This window comes from the organism of the source record quoted next, unplaced genomic scaffold (genome assembly GCF_019419815.1).
Source record: "Pyrus x bretschneideri cultivar Hongxiangsu unplaced genomic scaffold, Pyrus_bretschneideri_v1 Contig22, whole genome shotgun sequence".
NCBI classification, from domain to species: Eukaryota; Viridiplantae; Streptophyta; class Magnoliopsida; order Rosales; family Rosaceae; genus Pyrus; species Pyrus x bretschneideri.
Genome location: NW_025999524.1, coordinates 1,241,862 through 1,263,679, shown reverse-complemented (window position 1 = coordinate 1,263,679; position 21,818 = coordinate 1,241,862). Strand labels below are relative to the sequence as shown.

General features: G+C 40.0%; 4 protein-coding genes across 8 annotated transcripts; 2 read left to right on the top strand and 2 right to left on the bottom strand.

Moving 5' to 3' along the window:
* The first annotated feature begins 6,809 nt into the window (after positions 1-6,809).
* LOC125477667 (U-box domain-containing protein 19-like) lies at positions 6,810-9,206 on the top strand. Its single transcript, XM_048585057.1, is given in 2 exon segments — positions 6,810-8,751; positions 8,754-9,206. Coding segments are annotated over 2 exon segments (2,052 nt in total). The 5' UTR covers positions 6,810-6,875; the 3' UTR covers positions 8,930-9,206.
* On the bottom strand, positions 9,071-10,712 carry LOC125477668 (wall-associated receptor kinase-like 1). Of its 3 annotated transcripts, none has more exons than XR_007258698.1 (3): positions 10,108-10,712; positions 9,545-10,025; positions 9,071-9,461 (listed from the first exon to the last, which is right to left on the bottom strand). XR_007258698.1 is itself a non-coding variant. In XM_048585058.1 (2 exons), exons 1-2 carry the CDS (start codon positions 10,628-10,630, stop codon positions 9,715-9,717), a joined length of 834 nt encoding a protein of 277 aa, XP_048441015.1. In that variant the 5' UTR covers positions 10,631-10,712; the 3' UTR covers positions 9,071-9,714. The 3 variants fall into 3 exon arrangements, 1 of the variants encoding a protein (XP_048441015.1); XR_007258699.1 differs by having other exon boundaries at positions 9,071-9,458; XM_048585058.1 differs by having other exon boundaries at positions 9,071-10,025.
* A 2,242-nt stretch (positions 10,713-12,954) lies between these two features.
* On the top strand, positions 12,955-14,926 carry LOC125477683 (equilibrative nucleotide transporter 1-like). Its single transcript, XM_048585086.1, has 2 exons — positions 12,955-13,575; positions 14,069-14,926. The coding sequence occupies exons 1-2, from the start codon at positions 13,032-13,034 to the stop codon at positions 14,797-14,799; spliced, it is 1,275 nt and encodes a 424-aa protein (XP_048441043.1). The 5' UTR covers positions 12,955-13,031; the 3' UTR covers positions 14,800-14,926.
* A 174-nt stretch (positions 14,927-15,100) lies between these two features.
* LOC125477682 (RNA-binding protein 25-like) lies at positions 15,101-20,231 on the bottom strand. 3 transcript variants are annotated; one of them, XM_048585083.1, is made up of 7 exons: positions 19,700-20,231; positions 18,189-18,427; positions 17,895-18,047; positions 17,296-17,707; positions 16,518-17,192; positions 15,809-16,410; positions 15,101-15,683 (listed from the first exon to the last, which is right to left on the bottom strand). In XM_048585083.1, exons 1-7 carry the CDS (start codon positions 20,214-20,216, stop codon positions 15,432-15,434), a joined length of 2,850 nt encoding a protein of 949 aa, XP_048441040.1. In that variant the 5' UTR covers positions 20,217-20,231; the 3' UTR covers positions 15,101-15,431. The 3 variants fall into 3 exon arrangements, with proteins under 3 accessions (XP_048441040.1, XP_048441041.1, XP_048441042.1); XM_048585084.1 differs by having other exon boundaries at positions 18,189-19,348; positions 19,700-19,841; XM_048585085.1 differs by having other exon boundaries at positions 18,189-18,634; positions 19,700-19,836.
* Positions 20,232-21,818: the final 1,587 nt, after the last annotated feature.

The window sequence follows — 21,818 nt, the reverse complement described above, 5'->3', positions numbered from 1 at the left end:
TATATATTCTTCGGATTGAGATTCTCTCCGGATCTCATACTCCAGAGCTCGCTGACCAAGCAAGCTGTACCGTTCAATTTAAATCATGTGGTTCCCATTAGCCCATCTCACTGCCTCACCTCGCATATAATCTTTCACTCCAATGCACATATATCACTCTCTTAAACGGTCCAATTGCTCGATCTATAGGCTTGAGAATGTGAGATCTAGAGTGTATCTCAATCTCTATTCTCCAACACCAAATCCAACCAAACCAAACCATAAAATACAGAGCAGTTCAGCTTTGTTGACTTCAGCCAACAAGAAAAAAATAGTTGGTTTTACTTCTCCATCACCAAAGTCCAAAGGTAGACAAAGCAAAACAACAAGAAAATGTACTAAAAAATATAGAGATCTTATCTTTTCATATCCGAAGAAAAAAAAAAGTTGGAGTTTGTTTGAGCATGCAATCCATCTACCTAGTAGGCTACTACTGGAAATCTCATAGAGAAGTATATATGTTTCACAACTTTGACATGCACCCGTCACTTTACATGTCCGACGAGAAACATTGCCCTTAATATTATCAAATATTAAAACTAGGCCGGGGATCAAGTTAAGTTTGACAATGCATGTCTTTATTTTATAACTTTAACATTCACACATGCTACTTAATTTACATATCCGCCAAGAAACAGTATCTATTAAAATTACACTTCTGTCAGGTGATGTGAAGCTAAGTTATATCCCCTTGACGGTACGCTAAAAATTGAATTAACTCCAACAAGCGGATATGATTAAAAAGTTTGAGAAAATCGAAATTATTATGCCACTCAAAACTAATAAGTGTTTTACACTAGTCAATGACTTCAACAACGCTGTAATTATTCTCCCACGTCATAAAAAAATACTAATAAATAATATACTTTGAATTCTTCAGAATTGTTGGAAAATTAGGACCTGGCTTCTTTGCCCTCTCACTTCCCATACATTCTCATCCCCGTCTATTTGTGCAGTCACGATTAAGTCACGTCAACATTTTATATTACTATTGCTTTTGTCTTATTATCTATCTCTATAAAAAGAAATCAATATAAAATATTGACGTGGTTTTAACCATGATCGTACAAAATAGAAGAGGAAGGGAGTGTATGAGAAATGGGAGGGCAGAGAAACCGGATCCAAAAAATTATACAAAAAGTAAGTATTTTCTTCCCTTCCTCTGTTCACAAGTCATAGCAAATTAACAACCTTTGACTTCGCATAAATCAATTGAAAAATAAAATAAAAAATAAGAAATGAGCACGTTAATTAACACTGAAGTAATAACTCAATCATCAATTTTATGTTATTTAGGTTACTAAATTTTGTGTCCCTATCAAATGACACATTATAGATGACGTTTTATTGCAGTGATAGAAAAAAAATGGGTAAAATACAAAAAACTACCTCAACTATTGGTGTCCGACACTTTCATATCTCATCTTTTAAAATTGACAATGTCATACCTCATCTTACGAATTTGTGCCAATGTCAGACCTCCGTCAGTTTTAATTTCTCTGTTAAATGCTGACGTAGCCCAATACGTGTCCCACTCACTAATCCAACTGGATTAAAAAATAATTAAATATTCAAAAATTAAGAAAATATATATATTAAATCTTTCTCTCATCTCTCTCCCACCCTTTCTTGCCTCTCTCTTCTCTGCATCCCAGAATACCCAAAACCCCTTTCCACTCGACCCCCCCCCCCCGGACCTCTTCCCACCCGTCCCGCCAAACTCTTGCCCATTGACCCGTGTCCCCCCCCCACTACCCCACAGACTCGGACTTCGTCGCAAATCAGACCGATTCCCAGTCCGAGTTCAGGTTGACGCCGTCGTTTTGGGCGTCCAAGTGCAAATCGAAGGTAGCAGAGTGAGGGAGGCAGAGTAGTCGAGGAAGATGATGCCGTGGAACAACGTCGTTGTGATCTCCAGATCGAGGGTGACAGAGTAGTTAAGCAATATTGGGTTCTTCGTTTTGGGGTTTTCGAATTGTGACAACAATTGTTGCAATGGGAAGGTGGGTTTTGTTCCTTCGGGGTCTGGGTCTTCTGGGATGCAGAGAATAGAAAGAAGCGAGAAAGGGGGATAGAAGGAGAGAGAGGGTGGTGGAGAACGGGTGAGAAGGGGTTTTGGGTTGCAGAGAAGAGAGAGGCAAGAAAGGGGGGAGAGAGAGAGGAGAGAGTGAGAGAGATTTAATATGTATATATTTTTAATTTTTGAATATTTAATTATTAAAAATATATTTAATTATTTTTTAATCCAATTGGATTAGTGAGTGGGACACGTGTCGGGCTACGTCAGCATTTAACAGAGAAATTAACAAAAAAACTGATGAAGGTGTGACATTGGCACAATTTCGTAAGATAAGGTATGACATTGTCAATTTTGAAAGATGAGGTATGAAAGTGTCGTGATACCAATAGTTGAGGTAGTTTTTTGTACTTTACCCAAAAAAATATATATTTATGTACCTTAGTGTGGATTTGATCTTCTTGTAAATTGTAGTAATGACCCTTCAACTTTAACCAAATTGGAGCAATAATCCCTCAATTAAAAATCCATTAACATTGGTCCCTCAACACATCAAAATATGTAGCTATAGTCATTTTCGTCAACTTCGTTATAATTTTGTCAAAATAAGTTATTTTGGCACATGAAGTACAAAATCAAACCAAGAAATTACAAAATCAAGCCTAAGTAATGAGCGAATTGAAGAATGGGAGAGATCGCGGAATTCATGGGGCAAATGCAAGAACAAAGCGAACTATCCGACTCAACTGTTGAAATTGCTGAACCTATCACCTTGGAAAGTGGCATGGAGGTTGGAGATGAACCCAAGACATCCAAACCAAGCCAAAAGATGAATGAACAGCTGCTGCTCGATGAAGAGGAGGATAACAAGGCCACGACAAGGGAAGAACCACCCTTGCCGCAACCACATATACCCTTTATGCCATCCACTACAACAAAGGTAAGCCCTAATTCAATTCGTCTTGACCCCGTTCCACCAAATGTCCCTATTCCTTGCAGGATCTTGCAATCCAAGGAAGAAGAGGGTGAGAAAGGCATCTTCGAAACTTTCCCAAAGAATCAAGAGCAAGAAGTGGCTAGGGAATGTCTAGAATTAATTAAAGAGGATATACTTGAGACAACAATTCCCAAAGAAGTTAGATTTTATGACACAGGACAAGTCATAACTCTCAAAACACCAAATCTGGCTGAATTTTCTAATCCTATAACTTTCGAAAATGTGTTTATTATTGAGTTCATGTCGAAGCACACAGGTAAGCCACCTCCCCGAATTTCAAATTTGTTTTATACTAATATGTTGTTAATGATTCAAGCACCCACTCTAGAATTTAAACCATTACCAGATCATTTCAAGTATCACCTCTCATTCAAGGATCACCTCCATGTCGTGGGCACTAAGGGAGCTTAAAAGGAAGTATCGTCCGGCTGGAAGACGTTAAAGCAAGCGCTTCTTGGGAGGCAACCCACGCGAATAAAGAAGACCTAGGAATCTCCAACACTCCACAACCAGATTTGCGTTCCTAAACCCTACTCTTTATTGCTTTTACTTTGCCATTATTGTTGTGTGTGTTAGTTGTTTGTTTGTTTGTGAGTCTATGTTTGAAACATTGAGGACAATGTTTGGTTTAAGTGTTGGGGGGGTGTAAACAAAGTGTTTTTCATGAAAATTCGTTGGATTTTATCACCCATCACTTCTAAAGTTGTTTCTCACTGTTTTTAAATGTTTTTAGTGTGTTTTGAAGTGTTTTTGTGTGTCTTAAACAGAAAATCCGAAAATTTGAAAAAAAATCGAAAAAGAGTGTTTAAAAAACCCAAAAAGAGTCTTTTTTGTGTGTTTGTTTGTGTCTTAGGGTATCTTCCAGCACAATGATGAGGATTTGGTTTTCAATTGCATGACTGTTAAAGAAAGTTACAAACATGGATGGAAGTTTGATATGCTCTTTGGTTTTTGCTTAGTTGTAGTTGTCGTTTACGAATTCACATGTAATCACAAAAAGGAAAAAAATCAGTTTTTGTAACATGCTTGAAGGAAAAAACTCAAACTAACGCTACAACCCTGAGAGATTTGAGCCTAAACGTTCTTTGGAGAGTTATTAATCTTGATGTTTTTGTTTTCTAAAGTCGTTGCATGATCTCATTATTCTTTGCTTGGTTGCTACTTAAAATGCGTTTTATCACTATAGTTCCAAATACTAGAACTCATGCCCATTTCATTCAAAGCATAAAATTTAGTGCATAACATAAAACAAGATGAAGTTATTTAGTTAAAACCAAAGCCAAAAAGCCTTACCCTTTGCATATGTATTGTAGGTTTAACGCCTTTGAGACTTAGTTAGCCTATTTTCTTTGTTAGCCACACTATCCTTACCTAGCCTAGAATAGGACTATCCATACCCTTGTTCTTAAAGTATAGTAAAGCATGACTTAGAGGGAATTCCTTTTGATCTAAAAATTGCAGAAAAACAAGTGTGGGGGAATGTGTCTTTCGTTGGAATTCTATGAAGGAGTACGTTTTGTGTGCCAAAAAAAAAGTGAAAAGGAAAAAAAAAAAAGAAAAAAAAAAGAAAAAGTTGAAGAAAAGAAAGAAAAAAGAGTTGAAAATAAGTGAGAATGAACTCACAAGTGTTGATTGTTGAAGAAAGGGTCCAAAAGTTTGAATCTGGCCTTAAGTATTGTGTGAAGTTTCCCTTGGTGTTCAATGTTGATTTCTGCATTCAAAAGTGAAATCTAAGTGTTTATTTCATTACTTTGCTTACTATTGCTTTAAGAACTTTTGTTTATCCTTACCTTTCTTTGTTAGCCAATACCCTAGCCCCGTTACAACCCTTTGACTTCGATCTTGATTGTTATGTGTTTCAATATGTGGAGTTTAAAATTGGTTTGAGCATATGGTATCCCTGATTCTCGCGTCTAAGTAGTGACATTCCGTTCATGAGATCATATACATATACATGTTAATAATTCCAGAAAGTACCTTCTTTGATTATACATATGTGAGTGCTAGTCTACATGTTTACATCAATCTTCTCACATATACCTAGTGTAGGGAGTGTAGTTAGAAAATCTGTGTAAAAATAGAGAGTATATCCAATGAGGAATTGAGGGAATTCTCTAAGGCATGTTACTACATTCAAAATCATGTTTTAATTGATTAAATGGGAACGAGTGAGCGGTGACTATGATTAAGTATATGCTCGAGGGTAGGGATAGCTAAAATCTGTGGGAGTAGTGATTTTTAACATGTCATGTTGCATTGGAAATCCCTGAGGTAAATATTGGAAGGTCTAGGTTATGTTTTGTTTGTTTTGTTTTGCTCGGGGACTAGCAAAAGCTAAGTGTGGGGGAATTTGATAGGAGCATATTTATGCGACTTAGTTAGCTTGTTTTCTTGCATTTACATAGCTAATTTCTGCTTATTAGAGTGTTTTAATCTATTTTCGTGTGTTTTTAGGTTCAATTGACAAAGTTGGCAAAAAAGTGCAATTTGGAGCATTTTAGAGCAGTTTTGGGCTTGGAATGGATTGCACGTACACGGAGTAAGGTGGATGGAAGAATTTGAAGATCAAGAGAGGCTAGGAATGTGATTAACATCTGGAAGAATTAAATCAAAGACTTGGAAGATAAGGAATCAGTTACAAAGAAGGAATATTATCCAAATTACCTTATCTTATCCAAACCTTATCCAACCTTATCTTATCTTATCCTATCCTAATCTTTTCCTACCTTAATTCCAACTTCAAAGATGACTCATTTTCACATTAAATCACCTAAATATCAAGTTCTAGAAGCCCTATTTTCGTGCCCTAAGTTTATGCCACATGTAACCCTTCTAGAAGTTCTGTGTAGCTATGGTTTTCTTTTTCAACTTCGTCAGAATTTTGTCAAAACGAGTTATGTTGGAAGGACCATTGCTACAGTTGGGTTGAAGTTGAGGGACTATTGACTCAATTGGGTTAAAGTTAAGAGACCATTTCTCTAGTTGGATTAAAGTTGAGAGATCAATGGTAATTGATTTTTAGTTGAGGAACTATAGTTGCACGTTTTGATGAGTTGAGGGACCAATGATAATGAATTTTTAGTTGAGGGATCATTACTTTAATTGAGTTAAAGTTAAGGGACCATTGCTACAATTTACTCTTTCTTTAACAATTAACAATTTAACCAATTAACACTATCATTTTTCATAAAAAATAAACATAGCCCCAAATAAGTAATCAATTTCAAATTATATTATTGCTCCCATAATAATAATTCATTCTCTTCTTCCACAAAAAAAAAAATATAAAATAAGTAATCAATTGATTTTGCTCTTCATGCTCTTAAGTTTGATTTTGAATGGGACGGTTGTATACGTGTTTTCCTTTAATATATATTTTTTGTTTAAAAAAATAATAATAATCATAAAATAAAAATAATAAAAAATTCCACGTTAATTCGAAACCGCCTCCAAATAATTCCACGTTATTAAATTCCCCCGAACACGGTGTCTGACTCTATCCAGTGTCGGCGACCTCTCTTCCCTTCCCATAATCGACGCTACACGCGTCCAGCTCCCATTAGCCTTCTCAGAAACACTCTGCGAAGCCGCCATTTCCTCCACCCACGTGTCTCACAGGACACGTGTCGAACGCTGAATATCCAAGTCAACACCCTGGCGCCCTTGGATCTTTCGAATTCGTCGGAATCGAATAAGATTCCAACACGTGTCTCCTACTATCGCCCTTTATATAAACGCACGAACGTCCAGCCATTGAACCCAAACAAACAAACAAACAAAACACCATTATAAAGGATCAAACCTTTTTATCCATTCTTTTCAATGATTCAGAGATCAAACGGGTCAGGTCGCCGGATTCTGACGTACCCGGCGGTTCATCCGTGCGAAGTCATATCTCCGCAGACACTCCTGGCGTCACTCATCACTCTCACCTGCAACATTTGCTCTTTCAAGTCGAAAGTCATCGCCAGCAACGCCCGAAACGCCCGAGAAATCATCCGACAAATCGGTGTCGTCCGGGTTTTTCTCGAAGCGGTTCGAGATGAATCGTCGGGTCTTCCGACCTCCGCAGTTCTGAGCTTGTCGGAGCTCCACTTGGCCTTCCAGAAAGTTCAGTTCTTGCTGGAAGACTTGGCCCGGGATGACGCTAGGGTATGGATGCTGATGAAGTCGGGTCACGTGGCGAGTCAGTTTAGGATCTTGAGTCGGGCCATGGGCACGGCTCTCGATGTTCTGCCTCTCGCGTCGGTCGACGCCTCCGTTGAGGTCAAGGAGCACGTGGAATTGGTGGCCAGGCAAGCGCGAAAGACGGGGTATGAAGTCGACCCGGATGATATTCGTGTCGTGGAGGCGGTGAGGTCCGTTTTGGCCGGGTTAGAGAAAGGAGTTGCTCCGGACAAGGGGGATTTGAAATGGGTTCTCGAGTTCCTCGGGATTAGGAAATGGAGCAGGTGTGACAAGCAAGTCAAGTTCTTGGATTCGGAAATTGGGTTCGAGAATTTGAGCCAGGAGAAGAGAGAGGTGGGATTGTTGTGCAGCCTGAAGGGTTTGCTTTGCTACTGTCGATGTGTGTTGTTCGATGTTGTGGATGGTGAACCGGGTCGAAGATCCGAGACCAAATGCAGCGGCGCCGGCGTGGCGGTGGATTGCCTCAATTCGGAAGATTTCCGGTGCCCGATATCGCTCGAAATCATGGCTGATCCGGTCACGATAGCAACAGGGCAGAGCTACGATCGGTCTTCGATTGAAAAATGGTTCAGAGCTGGCAATCCCATTTGTCCCAAGACGGGGGAGAAGCTCAAGAACACGGAGGTGGTGCCGAATTTGGCGCTAAAGCGATTGATCCAGCAGTATTGTTGCGAAAATGGTGTTGCATTTGCTGATTCGGGTCACCGAAATCACGACAGTGGGAGGACTAGGCTTGCAGTTGCTGGGAGTTTGGCAGCTGAGGGAGCCATGAAAATGGTGGCTGAGTTTCTTAATGGATGGCTTGAGGTTGGGACAGTAGAAGAGCAGAACAAGGCCGCTTATGAAATCCGGCTTCTTTCGAAATCAAGCATTTTTAACAGGTCTTGTTTGTTGGAAGCCGGTGTGGTTCCACATTTGTTGAAACTGTTATGTTCAGCAGATTCAGGGATTCAAGAAAATGCCATCGCCTCCTTGTTGAATCTTTCGAAGTATACGAAAAGCAAGGCTGTGATTGTCGAAAATCGTGGTCTGGATTTGATTGTAGGTGTGGTGAAGGAAGGTCTCAGATTAGAGGCTCGTCAGCATGCTGCTGGCACATTGTTTTACCTCTCTTCGGTGGAGGAGTACAGGAGATTGATTGGAGAAAATGCAGATGCCATACCGGCATTGATGGAGTTGATCAAGGATGGAACTGATAGGGCCAAGAAAAACGCATTGGTTGCGATTTTCGGGCTCATTAATCACCCTGAAAATCATAGGAGGGTGATAGTAGCAGGGGTAGTTCCTCTGCTTGTTAATGTCTTAACAGATAGTGAAGCTCTCGTCACAGATGCTCTGGCAATTCTTTCAACTCTCGCAGAGAAACGTGATGGATCAGTTGCAATTTCGCGTTGCAAAGCTTTGGATACGATCGTGGGGATCCTGAATTCCTCCATTCCTAGGGCAGGGAAGGAGTTCTGCGTGTCTTTGTTGCTTGCTCTTTGCGTAAATGGCAGCGGAGATGTGGTTGCTCTCTAGCAAAGAGCCCTTCACTTATGGGACCTTTGTATTCTCAACTCAACGAAGGCACGTCTCGAGCAAGCAAAAAGGCCAGTGCTCTCATCAGGGTCCTGCATGAGTTCCATGAAAGAAGGTCATCCGGCTCAATCTCTCCAGTTCCACAAGAGCGATTCGTTCACGTTAGGTAAACCCCGAATATTTGTGGGGATACTTACATTGCTTAATTCTTTTGAGGCCCTCCTGTAAATTCAGGGTCCTGTGAAGATATGGTGTTGTTTTAGTTTGATTTTTAGTCTGGTTTGGTTTCGTTATTGGCTCGGTTTTTTTTAAGAGCTAACGACTATATCAGTATATATGATCAGCTTCTCCAATGAAGCTTTGTACAAAATCATTGTTGTATTGCTCTGTATTGCAAAATTCTTTTTCCATACAAAATCAGTAATAAATCATTCACTATTGTTTCAATGCACAAAACTATGTGCCCGAGTTTCTTCGATTCCAAGCCTTGATTGGTAGGGTAAAAAAAGCTGACTGTTTTTGGGTTGAGGTATCGAGTGCCTTTTCGAGTTTTGATACCACTTGGTCCATGCTTGACCTTTACAGCTTTAGTCGCTAGGTTGAACGCAAGATCTAAAGCTTCTACTGAGTACTCCCCGTTAAGTTTGGGATCTGCAAGTTCTGTTGCATTGCATCACCGCCTTTCTTGAGGGCCCTTGCCTACTAAGATATTGAACATAAGAAATCGAATCAGCAAATTGAAATAGTTTTTTCAGAGATGTGGAGATAAAATTTGACTTCATTACCATTTTACTCAGAGGCATTGGTTTGTTTAAGCTTAGATTGATAACCCTGCAGCCCGAAATAAGTTGCGGAAGAACTATTCCAAAACTGTAGACGTCTCCTGAAGCATTTACATGGTGGTTCTTTCTGTACACAGGATCAGCATAACCAAATGTCCCTCTCACTTCTGAGCTCACATAGGACTGTCCCAAGTCCATAACTTTAGATAACTCGAAGTCTGACAGTTTCGCTTGAAAATTTTTGTCAATGAGAATGTTTGTTGGCTGCCAGTTGGGAATGTGGCAAGAAAAGAAGTTTGATGAAAAGAGTGGCAAATGAAGCAACAGCAGCGGTGCAAACAGAAGAAATGAAGAAAGTTTAGAGCTACCTTGATATCACGGTGAACAATGCAGCCTCTCGGATAAGTTTGCAGAAGCCACAGACCTCCAGCACTGTCAATGGCAAGTTCTAATCTAGTTATCCATGGCAGACTTTTATCTTTACCTGCAAATCAGCTTTGATTGAATTGGCTTTCTGAATTATCAAAATGCAAGAGAAAATTTTACGAATGGAAATATGACCCTACCAAATAGCCACTCCAAAAGGTCCCCATTTTGGGACAGTTCATAAACCAGGAAATATTCTTCTACACCCTCACAAGAGCCAAGCAAAGCTACAAGGTCTGGATGTCTAACATCGGAAAGGCTCATTACTTCGCTGATGAATGTCTCGACAGAGCCATCGTTGATTATGTGCTTCACTGCAACATGCTTACCATTTGATAGTATGCCTTTGTATACCTTACCAGCTCCTCCTTGGTCAATGAAGTTGTCTGCACTTGGATTGCCGGTCGCTGAATATATTTCCTTGCTTGATATCTTAAGGCTGCCGGATTCTTCAGACAGTAAATCATCTAATGCTGTTGTCCAGTAAAAAAAAGGGTAGCAACAATTCACAACTGTTGGAATTGTAGTAAGATATGAAACTTGTTGTAGAAATAAATACCTTCTTTTCGTGCTGAAAACTCTCATGAGTCCTTTTTCTGCATAAGGTCCATGTTGCAATGAGTAATATTGCTGCAATTCCCGCAAGAAACAGAACTTCACCATGACCGCAAACTAAATGACAACTGACTGCAACTTCCTATAATTTAGGACTCAAACTGTGTCAACATTATGTATTTAGAGTACCTGTGCTGTTCATCTGCAATGGAAGGAAAGGAGATCACTTAGCTGGAGTTTAAGGGTTTATGTGCAACTTCTTCTAGGTCCTAGAAGCGTTTTTTGGAAAAGCACCGGCTTTAGGCACTTCTAGCAAAGCGCTTATGAGCAGAAGTAAAATATGAAGATAATAAATCGAATCAATTGCCTTTCTTGACTGCCTATACCTTCTGAAAGTCTCTGGTCCCCAAGGCTTTCATGAAATGCTGAAACCCAATTCTTATCATCAATCCTGCTTGTTAAAGTTACCAAAACTGAAAAGCTACATATCAGCTTCAAGTTTTGATGACTCCTCATTTTCCGTTGATGCTACAATCTCTTCCCACCTTCTCAGACATGCACTACGAGCCTGATCCTTCTTGAACTTTTCACCCGTCCCAAAAGATTACAACCTTCATCTAAGATTTCCAATGTGTTCCTCAGATTATCAAAAACATCTACCTTCGTGTAGTCAGAGCATCCGCCGGCTCCACTTGTTATCTTGTCAATGCCACAACTCAAAACATCATCTTTTATACCCTTCATTGAAATTAAGCAGTTTGTCTGCTCTGTCGAGTTTAAGAAGAGGTGCCCTGTCCCCCAAGGTGTACAAGTAATCATCGAAAGCTGCTCGCAACAATTGTTGATAAATCCACCCCAATTTCCAGCTTCACTACTCGTGCCTGTGCCATGCTGAAGAGTCTTGGACATCAAGTACACACTCAATATCTAGGGTTTTTGAGAAGGAAAAGGTTAAGACGCTAAGGAATAGGAAGAGTACTATCATAAGGGGCAGTTCGCGGTTCTTCATTCGATTAAGACAATGAAAATTTTACACAAGTTTGGCCATGGAGGGGGAGGGAGAGAGAGATTTGAAGTTGGAAGATGCAAACCAGGCGAATGGCTGTGAGGTAATGCAGAAGTGAGAAAGCCGGTGAGAGAGCTCTGTTGTGGCATGTCTTTATGCAGGCTAATCTAAACAAGGATGGAGGCTGGTAAAATGAATACAAGAAACTTAACCCAAAAATCGAGAAAACTCTATGTAAGGATACCAACCACGTCATTTGTAAGGCATCTTTAAAAAAAATTATCAGACCTTATATATTTTGATCTCACTCGACCTCACGCTGATCTCACCTAATATGAGAGTTCCCCTAATCAGGAAGCTCTACGACCCTACTAAGCTTTCCTCCTTAAGGACGGATGTAGCATTGAAGATTAAGATACTTAACTTTAGTTGTAGATGGTCAATTTTGAAAATTGAGACTTTGAGCTGGTGTATGATCATGTCTCTATGGTTTTGACAAGCATATTTATCACCCAACGAATATCATTTAATTTATAATAGTATGAAATTACTTTGTAAAAGTCGCAATTCCAAAAACACAGTATCTTCTAAATCTGTTAAGAACTGTGTTGACTTGATGAAGATTACAAATGTGATAACTTTGATGCCACACAAACACCACTTGTGCAATTTGGATAGCTTAATAAAATAAGTCAATGCAGAGTGCCAAATGGGAATGCCCCTCCCAAGTTGCCCATTCTTGCGAACTTCAAGTGAAAGTTTTGGGTTTGATTATTGTAAATGGCGAGTTTTATGTTAATTTGTTATGCCGACTTAATGTATGGCTTAACAATAATTTCTTGCCTCTAATGTAAAATCCGTCCATCAACTCAAAAATGAAAATTGAAATTCTCTCAACATCAAGAATTAAAAAGAAAATACTATTAGACAAAATATTATTTTCACTAGTTGATCATGCATATTTGATCTAGTTGACACTGTATCCGTTTCTCAATAAACAGAAACGTCCTGCACAGAAAATTTTTACCGCTTCCTTCACTAGAAGATGGTCCAAATTCTTCACCCACAACACATTCTTAAAAAAGAAGTCTGATTACTTATTGCAACCCAAAACCTGGTTGCCTTAATAAAAAAATGGATGTGATATTCACATATCTTTTTTTACTTCTCTCATACTTCATTTGTTTTCGACCGTCGAATCGAGTAAATTGAAAAATATTAACAAACAAAAATTAAGTGTGAGAATCTAAAAAAGGCCCATCTCTTCAAACTCCCACAAAGGAAAAAGCACATGATGACATTCCTTTGCAATAATTGGAGACCAAAACGACAACGCTTCATTCCATCTTCACCTCTAACAGTCCTACCAAACCTCCGTCTCCAAGTATCTTTGTTCACATGAGTCACATCCAAAATCAAAGCTAAAAGCTTTGAAATTTCTCAGCTGATCCATTCTCCCGAACCGAACCCGGAAACCCATTGAGAAACATCCACCGATTCCCGATGGGTTTCAATGCCAAAACCACCGATGAAAATTCCGAGACCAGCCTCCTCCTCCCCACCGTAAGCGCCGCCGCCGCCGCCGTACCTAATAAAATTCCAGAGGACTCGTTCCACTTCGCCTACATCATCTACTTCACACTGGGTGTCGGCTACCTCCTCCCATGGAACGCTTTCATCACAGCCGTCGATTACTTCGCCTACCTCTATCCAGATGCCAGCGTCGACCGTATATTCTCCGTCGTTTACATGGTGGTGGGCCTCTTCTGCCTCCTCCTGATTATCTTCTACTCCCACAAGTCCGAAGCCTATGTCCGGATCAATGTGGGCCTGGGCCTCTTCGTCGTTTCGCTGCTCGTCGTTCCCCTCATGGATGTCTTTTACATCAAGGGTCGGGTCGGGTTGTACGACGGGTTTTACGTGACGGTTGCGGCGGTTGCTCTTTCCGCCGTGGCGGATGCTTTGGTTCAAGGCTCTCTCATTGGGGCGGCTAGTGAGTTGCCCGGAACTTATATGCAAGCCGTTGTGGCCGGGACTGCTGGTTCAGGTAAAACTCCTGCCCTTTGAATTTTCCGGTCGAATTTGGAATTTCAGTTTTTGGGTTTTGCTCTTTGTTTGATTTTGGTTTCTGGGTATTGTTTCATTTTCTGAATTAAATCCTGATTTTAGTTAATCTCAGTTGTTTTCGCTTGATTTTCTGCGTCTCTTTGTAACCCGAATGGCCGTTTGGGAAAGTCTTCTGGTCATGAGTGCTTCTGCTAGAAGTGCTTTAATAGGAAACACGTTGAAATTGTTATTAAAATTTTAACCGCAACCTGGAAAAGCGCTTGCAAGTCTGAAGAACCACCTTCTCCATAGAACGCTACTATGTTTTTCTGCCAAATGTAGATAGAAACGCTTTCGATTGTCACAAGCACTTTTAGGTCTCTATGGAAGTATCAAACGAAACACACTTTGAAGCATATTAGTCTTTCTGCTCTGGTTACGAGTTCATCAGAGTTTCCCTAACAGGTCTCCCCAAATTTTGAATGATCTTACAGGAGTCATTGTTTCTGCTCTGAGGATCGTAACCAAGGCTGTATATCCACAAGATACCGATGGCCTGAGGAAAAGTGCGAACCTTTACTTCGCTGTTGGGATAGTCATTATTGTCATATGCATTGTCTTCTACAATGTGGCACCAAGGATTCCAGTTATGAAGTATTATGCAGATTTAAAGGTTCAGGCTGTAAACGATGCGACAGAAGAGAGAGGCCCTCCGACTCTGACTGTGTTGAGATCAACTCTGTGGCACATAGTCGACAGAGTCAAGTGGTACGGAATTAGCATCTTCCTCATCTATGTCGTGACTTTGTCGATATTTCCAGGATACATTACTGAAGACGTGCACTCTCAGATTCTCAAGGATTGGTACCCAATCATCCTTATCACCGGCTACAATGTGTTTGATCTCGTTGGCAAGTCTCTGACTTCCGTATGCCTCCTCAAAAATTCCAAGGTTGCAATCGGCAGTACAGTTGTGCGATTGCTCTTCTTTCCTCTCTTCTATGGGTGCTTGCACGGCCCCAAATTCTTCCGAACAGAGATTCCAGTGACGATACTAACTTGCCTTCTGGGGCTCACCAACGGCTACTTGACTAGCGTGTTGATGATTTTGGCTCCCAAAGTTGTCCAATTCCAACATGCCGAGACGGCAGGGATTGTGATCGTGTTGTTCTTGGTTCTGGGTTTGGCTGCTGGCTCAGTTGTATCTTGGTTCTGGGTCATCTGATGCCTCAATTGTATCCTAATCCTGTTTAGCTTGGTAATTCTACTGTTAATAGTATTTCTGTTTGTTTCTTAAACACGGATTATGAATTGTAAATCTGAATAAGAATGGGAAACGATACTAGCTCAAATTCTGGCTTACGGGCTTCCACGTTCTACTGCTAAAGACGTGATTTTCGCACGTCTGTTTTCTCATTAAACCAAAAGAAGATCAAGGAACACAAAAAAAGGGAGAAGTACAGAACGAGAAAACGAGAGTTTAAATTGAAAATACAAATAATTAAAAGAGAATAACACAAGTGTAATGGTAGGAAGGATTTCCCTGTCATGCATTTCAAAATACCATGGCCTGACTGAAAACGCCAGACGTAAATACAAGTAAAATTTTGGAAAGAATCACCGCGAGGACATCTAACAGATTCCAAAGCTACAAACAACCAGCAAGATCGACGAAGACAAAAAGGGCATTATTTGCTTATGGAACAAAATGTAACAGGAAGCAATAAAAACAGAAAGAATTTGGTTTTAGCTATCTATGCGACCCATCCTAGTCAACGAGGGCGGAGGCCAAGGACATATTATACTAACCAGACTTGGGTCTACAGCAAGCAAAAGTACAAGTGACATTAAAAACTATCAAGTTCTTGTTCTTGAAGCCAGACCTGTCTCGACCTTCTTAATTTCAAAGATGAGCATCCTCCACATCTTGAGCACAAACATTTCAGCTTCTTCGTCTAAAATGGATTGAAGCAGCTGGAGCATGCGTTCTGCTCCGACATGTTCCTGAGTACTAGATACAATGTAATCTACCAGCGTAGTCTCTTCCTCGCCCAGAAACTCCGTAATCTTCTTCGAAATCCATGGTCTCATGCGTTCATGTAGTGCATGCTGTGAAAGCAGACACATCAAACATGGTTACCAGCAGTTAGTAGACTACGTGAATGAATGATCACCAAGCAAATTGTGCAAGTTTAAACAAAAGAATTTAGTATTATGGGTTAAGGCGTGCTTGCCTGTTCATAAATAGCCCAATTTATTTCGTATGAGAATAATTCCTCTTTTGTCTTCGGAATCATATCGATCAGTTGTTTTGCATCCAAAAGCTTCTTGTTATCCGTTGCCCTTGGTTTATTCATCCCACGTTCTCGGTCCGTATCACGGTCAATAGTCTTTTCCTTGTGCTCATTTCTAGTGCGATTAGAGTCATCACCATGTCGGTCCCTATCCCGGTGGCTTGACCTATCATCAGTACGTCTACTTCTTTCCTTCTCCGCATCTGGCTTCTCTTCTTTAGAACTAGCATTTGATATTCGCTTTGCGAATTCTGCAGCTGCAGCCAAATTTGATGGAGCTGTCCCAAAAACAGTTTGTTGGACAGCCTGTAGTTCTTCAGTTGAATAATCAATTGGAACCAGGGGCCTCATTTTTTTGTCCTTGTGTGCATCATCCTCCTCCTCTTTAAAAACAGAAGGAACAGCAGTACGTTTTCCAGAACCCATTAAGCCAAAACCCAACTTCTTTGCTGGGGCACTGCCACTCAGATGCGGTTCTGATGCAGAAGCAGATGTCATGGTTGACTTATCACCACTGTTACCATTCTGTAAAGCCCCATCACCTGTCATGTCAAAGTCAAGCAACGTGAATAAAAATGAAAACAAAAGGCAAGGAAGGGCAAAAGAAAAGAACGATAAAAGCAATAAATAATTTCATGAGTAATTTTACCTATACGATTCTCAGGACCAGAATAACCCTCAATGTCCTGTTCAATTGCCTTATATTTCAGTTCCACACCGAATTCTTCAGCCAAAGCAGCTGTGTCACTTCCATTTGGTACATGGCCAGATGAAACCCTTAATGCATCTTTCTCTTGCACCAGCTGCTTTTCCTCTTCAGCCCTCTTTCTGGCCTCGGCAATTTCTTCTTCTTCTTTCTGCCTGTCAGCTAAGTCCTCTTCCTTCTCCCGTAGTCTCCTCTTTCTCTTCTCCTCCAATGCACTTCTCCTCCATTTTTTCCTGGAATCTTCATCCTCATCATCTTCTTCATAAATTACCTCTTTCTTCCGTTTGCGTTCCCTCTCTTTCTCCCTCTCCTTCTCATACTGCCTCTGTTTCTCTTTCTCCCTTTCCCTATACTCCCAATCTTTCAGACATTTTTCATACTGATGCTCAGCATCCTCGATTTTTCTCCTTTGCTCCTTCTCCTTCCGCACCCGTTCTCGCTCTGTTTCTCTTTCGTATCTTTCAATCTCACGCTCCTTTTCGCGTTTCATATCTCGCCCCCTGTCTCTGCTCCTATCTTGCTTTCTGCTCCTATCAGGTGAGCTTGTTTCAGGCCTCTCCTGTTCACTTGTTTTGTTGTCACTAGTTATCTCTTCATCAATTTTTTCTTCACAAGCATCTGAAAAGTTAAAAGTACCAACTATAAGTATGACAGCAAAAATGCCACTAGTAATTGACTTTAAACAACTTCATCACTTACCGAGTACAAACATGACACTTACCATTTCTCGTTGTATCAACATCAGAGTCTCCATCCCTTGATTTAGCTTGCAGCATTGAGGTTGAATTCCTAGTACCATCACCAGGAGCTGGTGTAGGTGGTGGAGGGAGAGGTTTGTTTTTTATTCTCTCCTCTATCAAACTTGTAAGCTTCTCCATAGCCTCCCGGTCAGCTTCCTTGTCTTCGTCAGTCACAATTCCAAAATTGGCAGTGTCATTTTCTTTGTTACTTGAATTACTATCTTCCTCCTTTGGTTCTTGTACAGAAGGATTTGAAGGTACATTCTTCTCAACGTCTGGTGCACTTCCATCACCTTTCTCAGCTGCTTCAGCTTCTTTGAGCTTCTTTGAGTTTTCAGTCTTCTTTTGGACAACCCTCTCCAGATAGTCTCTTGTTGCTTGATTAACATTTAACTGTTTAAGTTTACAACAGCAAGTATAAAATGAGAAAAATATTAGCAAAGTTAAACGTGTAGAGAAGTATGTATAGCATGATTACCAAGGAACAGAAATTTCCATTGCACCATAACGACAATGACAATAAAAAACCACATAATGAAACTGACAAATGAAATGATATAAAATAAGAATCAACACATACCACAAGGTCCTGCCCATCAATGCTCAATTTGGTGAGAAGACGTAATGCCCGAAGAACCCCTTCAGCAGATTCAAATTCGCAGAACCCAAAGCCTCTAGGAGTCCCATCTGTGGGATCTTGAGCACGCTTCCAACTCTTGACAGGTCCACACAACTTCACAAAAGGTAAAACCATCAGAAGTCAAAATCATTCACCAAAAACTTATATGAAATTATTTATAAATTTGGGTAACATAAAACAAGAGTGGGAAAGTTAATATAGAACAACAAAGATCGCAGTAATTTGACCGCACACCTGGAGGAGATATTTCATAAATTCATTGTCCACAGTTGGTGCTATCTTCCCAACATAAACAGTGGTTTGTGGTTTCTCCACTGGGGTGACAATAGGAAGAATAGGCCTAACAGGAGGGGTAATCGGGCGAACTCCAGGAATACCAGGAACAGGGGCACGCTGAAGCAAACCAGTTGCTCCCAGTGGGCGTGGAGGAAACGGGGTCCGAATCATTGGATATGGAGGATAACGAGGAAGTCCTACAAAAACATAAATAAATATCTTGCAAATTCGTCAGAGAACGTTTATCAAGTGCATCCAATGATAAATAGGTGACCATCCCCCAATCAAAACAAATGTATGAAAAACAATATGACTGTAAATAATGATTTTTTGTTACCACACATTAAAAGCATATTAGAGATGGCAGCACAGGCATAGCAACTACCACCAGCTGAACAGATAACCTGAAGGAAACATTAAGAAACAACATCGTGTTCATAAACCATGAATGAGTAAATTGTGCTTACCTTGCGCACCCCAGTTGGACCAAAGTAGCCTTTTCAAGTAAAATAAAACCTCCAACATCTCATGCATTGATGAGAATTATACATATTTAATATGTTAAAAGTTTAATTCATCTAAAAAAAGTTAGCATCGTGCCATGCAGCATGAGAACAATATTAGTTAAAAAACTAAAACATAACAAACATGCATAAAGTATAAAAACACACACAAATAAACACATGATGAGATGTTTAAATGTATATATAAATAGATTGATTGATAGATGGATAGATGATGGACATAAATATGTATCTATGGATAGAGAGACTTCAGTCGGAAGGATTGCGATACCTTAGAACACAAGGGCAATGAGCACTCAGTTGCAAACATGGTCTGCTTCTGGCAATTCATAAACCCATGAAAGGGAAAGTATCCTTAAAACTAACAGAAAGCATCCTACTAAAATAAACATGACAAAGTAATGTAACTTTAGAATGACAAACTGAACAGTAATTTTTCCAAATTTTGGAAATATCATTTGAACTCCATGACCAACTTGAGCTTGCATAAAACTTTAAAATATGTGCATACCAAAAAAGGAGTTGTAGATGGGGAGTTCTCAAAGCAATATGAAGCAGGCCATCCAACCTTTCTCACCGAATTCAATCAAGACACTGTAGGAGAAAACATCTTGTCATGGATACCCTTAATCTACCACACTGGATTTTTTTTTTTATCAAACTCCGAACTCTGCCTTAACAAACGCTTCCCACTGTATTATACCTCTAGTCTTAATTTAATTGCTATCCATAAATTCAACAAGTAATCCACTTTTTTCACTTTTTCGAGACAAAAACCAAAACCCCTAGTATTTCTTGAACAACTCATAGCAAAACAACACCAAGCAATTGCAAAACGAGAACCAACGATAAATAAAGACACTTTGCATTGAAATTGGGTAGCAAAAAAAAAAAAAAAAACCATACGAAATAACTAAGGGATTATACAGAGAAGCAAAAACCCACCAGGTAAAGCGCCTTGAGGAGCACCAGTGGGCATGGCTGCGTATCCATTAGGCATCGGTGCGTACGGTCTCATAGGCTGCATCTGATAATGCATCATATGCTGCGGGGCCGAGGACGGCGGGGGCACACCAGGAGCCATCGGAGCCCCGGAGCTCACACCGGGCGGCTGGACACCAGGGAGGTGATAATTCGGATTGGGCACGCCAGGGTTCGGTATTGGAGTGAACTGCGAAACCGGCCGGAACGAAGGCGCCGTCGGCGGTAAGGCGCCGGAAACCTGTTGCGGCGCGTATGATATCGAAGGATGTGGCGGTGGAGGTGGCGGAGATACTAGAGGCGGATTCGAATTAGGGTTTACGAGGATAGGTGTGGAAGATAACGACGATGATGGTGATGGTGGCGGTGGTGGTGTGGAGGCGGCGGGAACGGGATCAGGTTGGTTAGATTGGGGATTGGGGTTATCGGATTGGGGATTCGATTCTGCGTTTGTGGCGGGAGAAGGAGGAGCGTCCGCCATGGCTGGAAAGAATTGAAATCTGTGAGTGAATTTTCACTGTTTTTGTGCCCTAGGAGAGAGAAAGATGGAGACGGAGAGTGACAGATTGAGAGACCTGAGGGCGAGTTTATGTACGAAGCCGAAGCGGATGAGTCTGTGTCTAGGAAGAAGTAAAATTTGTTTCGTTATGGGCATACGTGTCGGCCCCTAATTGGTCAGTGATAACTCAAAAGACCAATTGGCCTTAAATGTGACGGATTTGGATCCGAGACAACTGGTCGGGATCCTCTGGGCAATATTAATGAACCGTTTTATTCAACGACTATAAATAGAAGAGTTTTTTAAAAGTTATAATAATTGTAACTGATGGATAAAAATCCAACGGTCCACTAACACTGATCAAGTGGATCCCTACTAGTTGCCTCGGAAAAGATCCAAATCCAAATGTAGCATTCCTCTTTTTGAATGTTTTTTAGACATTTTTCAGTACGCTGAAAATACAATGCAGTATACTTAAGTGTCATAATAAAAATGATTAAAAATTACTTTTAAATATTGAACTATCTGTATTATGATACTTGGATAAGCCGTGTTCTCAACATATTAAAAAATATATCTACATATCATAGTAAAGTATCAATTTTAAAAAAATGAACAAGGAATTTTCAATTTTCTCATGTTCCTTGTGATGTTTTGACATTCTATTAATGTACACATTTTAGGTTCATAGTCAGACAACTATTAACTAATGACGCTGTAAGTGCAAGACACACCTATAAAATGTGGGTATATTTTTTTGGAACAACTGGTACATGTAAAAGGCACACAGGAGCACTATGGTTGATTAGACAATCAACTTAACAAAATGTGCAAATTTTTTTTTTTTTTTGACAGAAACGATAGAATTTCATGACTATAACCAATCATTTACAAGGATGTCAAATGGATACATATACTCCAGTGATTAATTTCTTAATCTGGAGGTAATAAGCACAAATTACAAATAATTTTAAATCTCTATACGCCCATCACACAAATCAAACCACTAGAACGAGAAATCCCGAGATTGATATGTCCCATAGACAAGGTGTGACATACCAAGCACCGAAACCCTTACCAAAACCATCGCAAGACAACGAGGCTACAAAATCGCATAAGCAACAGAAATCATTTGCCGAAACAACACAGACCAGTCATAAAAACTAAACTAAAAAAAAAAAACAAAAGAACAAGATGACCTGTCCACAATGAAAATGCAGCTGCAAAATTTGGCGGTAGGCAAATCAAACAATGTCCAAAAGGTTAAGGTGCACCTTTACCAAAAACAAAATAAAGGGTTAAGGTGCACTGTGAACGAAGTAACATCTCATAAACTTTTTTTGAAATTGATTTCAAACTTGATAGGTTAAAAATGTCTCTAGCCCTTTTTGGGTGAAGATTCAAATGTTAATTTCTTAAACATTGAGAAGACCGTAAATAATAGGGGCGAGTTCGTTTTAATATGGTTTGGTTTTTAAGTTTTTAGCTAAATTAAAAACCAAACTAAAGTTACTATTTAGTTTGGTTTAGTTCGGTTTTCTTAAAATTTAAAAAGTATAAAAACAGATCATTCTGTTCGTTTGG

Coding starts and splice junctions, on each gene's coding strand:
- LOC125477683 (XM_048585086.1), top strand. CDS start 13,032: ATGGGTTTCAATGCCAAAACCACCGATGAAAATTCCGAGACCAGCCTC. Junction 13,576..14,068: donor GGCCGGGACTGCTGGTTCAG/GTAAAACTCCTG, acceptor ATGATCTTACAG/GAGTCATTGTTTCTGCTCTG.
- LOC125477668 (XM_048585058.1), bottom strand. CDS start 10,630: ATGGTGAAGTTCTGTTTCTTGCGGGAATTGCAGCAATATTACTCATTG. Junction 10,026..10,107: donor CCTTTTGGAGTGGCTATTTG/GTAGGGTCATAT, acceptor GCTGATTTGCAG/GTAAAGATAAAAGTCTGCCA.
- LOC125477682 (XM_048585083.1), bottom strand. CDS start 20,216: ATGGCGGACGCTCCTCCTTCTCCCGCCACAAACGCAGAATCGAATCCC. Junction 18,048..18,188: donor TTATGAAATATCTCCTCCAG/GTGTGCGGTCAA, acceptor CCTTTTGTGAAG/TTGTGTGGACCTGTCAAGAG. Junction 17,193..17,295: donor TGTTGATACAACGAGAAATG/GTAAGTGTCATG, acceptor TTAACTTTTCAG/ATGCTTGTGAAGAAAAAATT.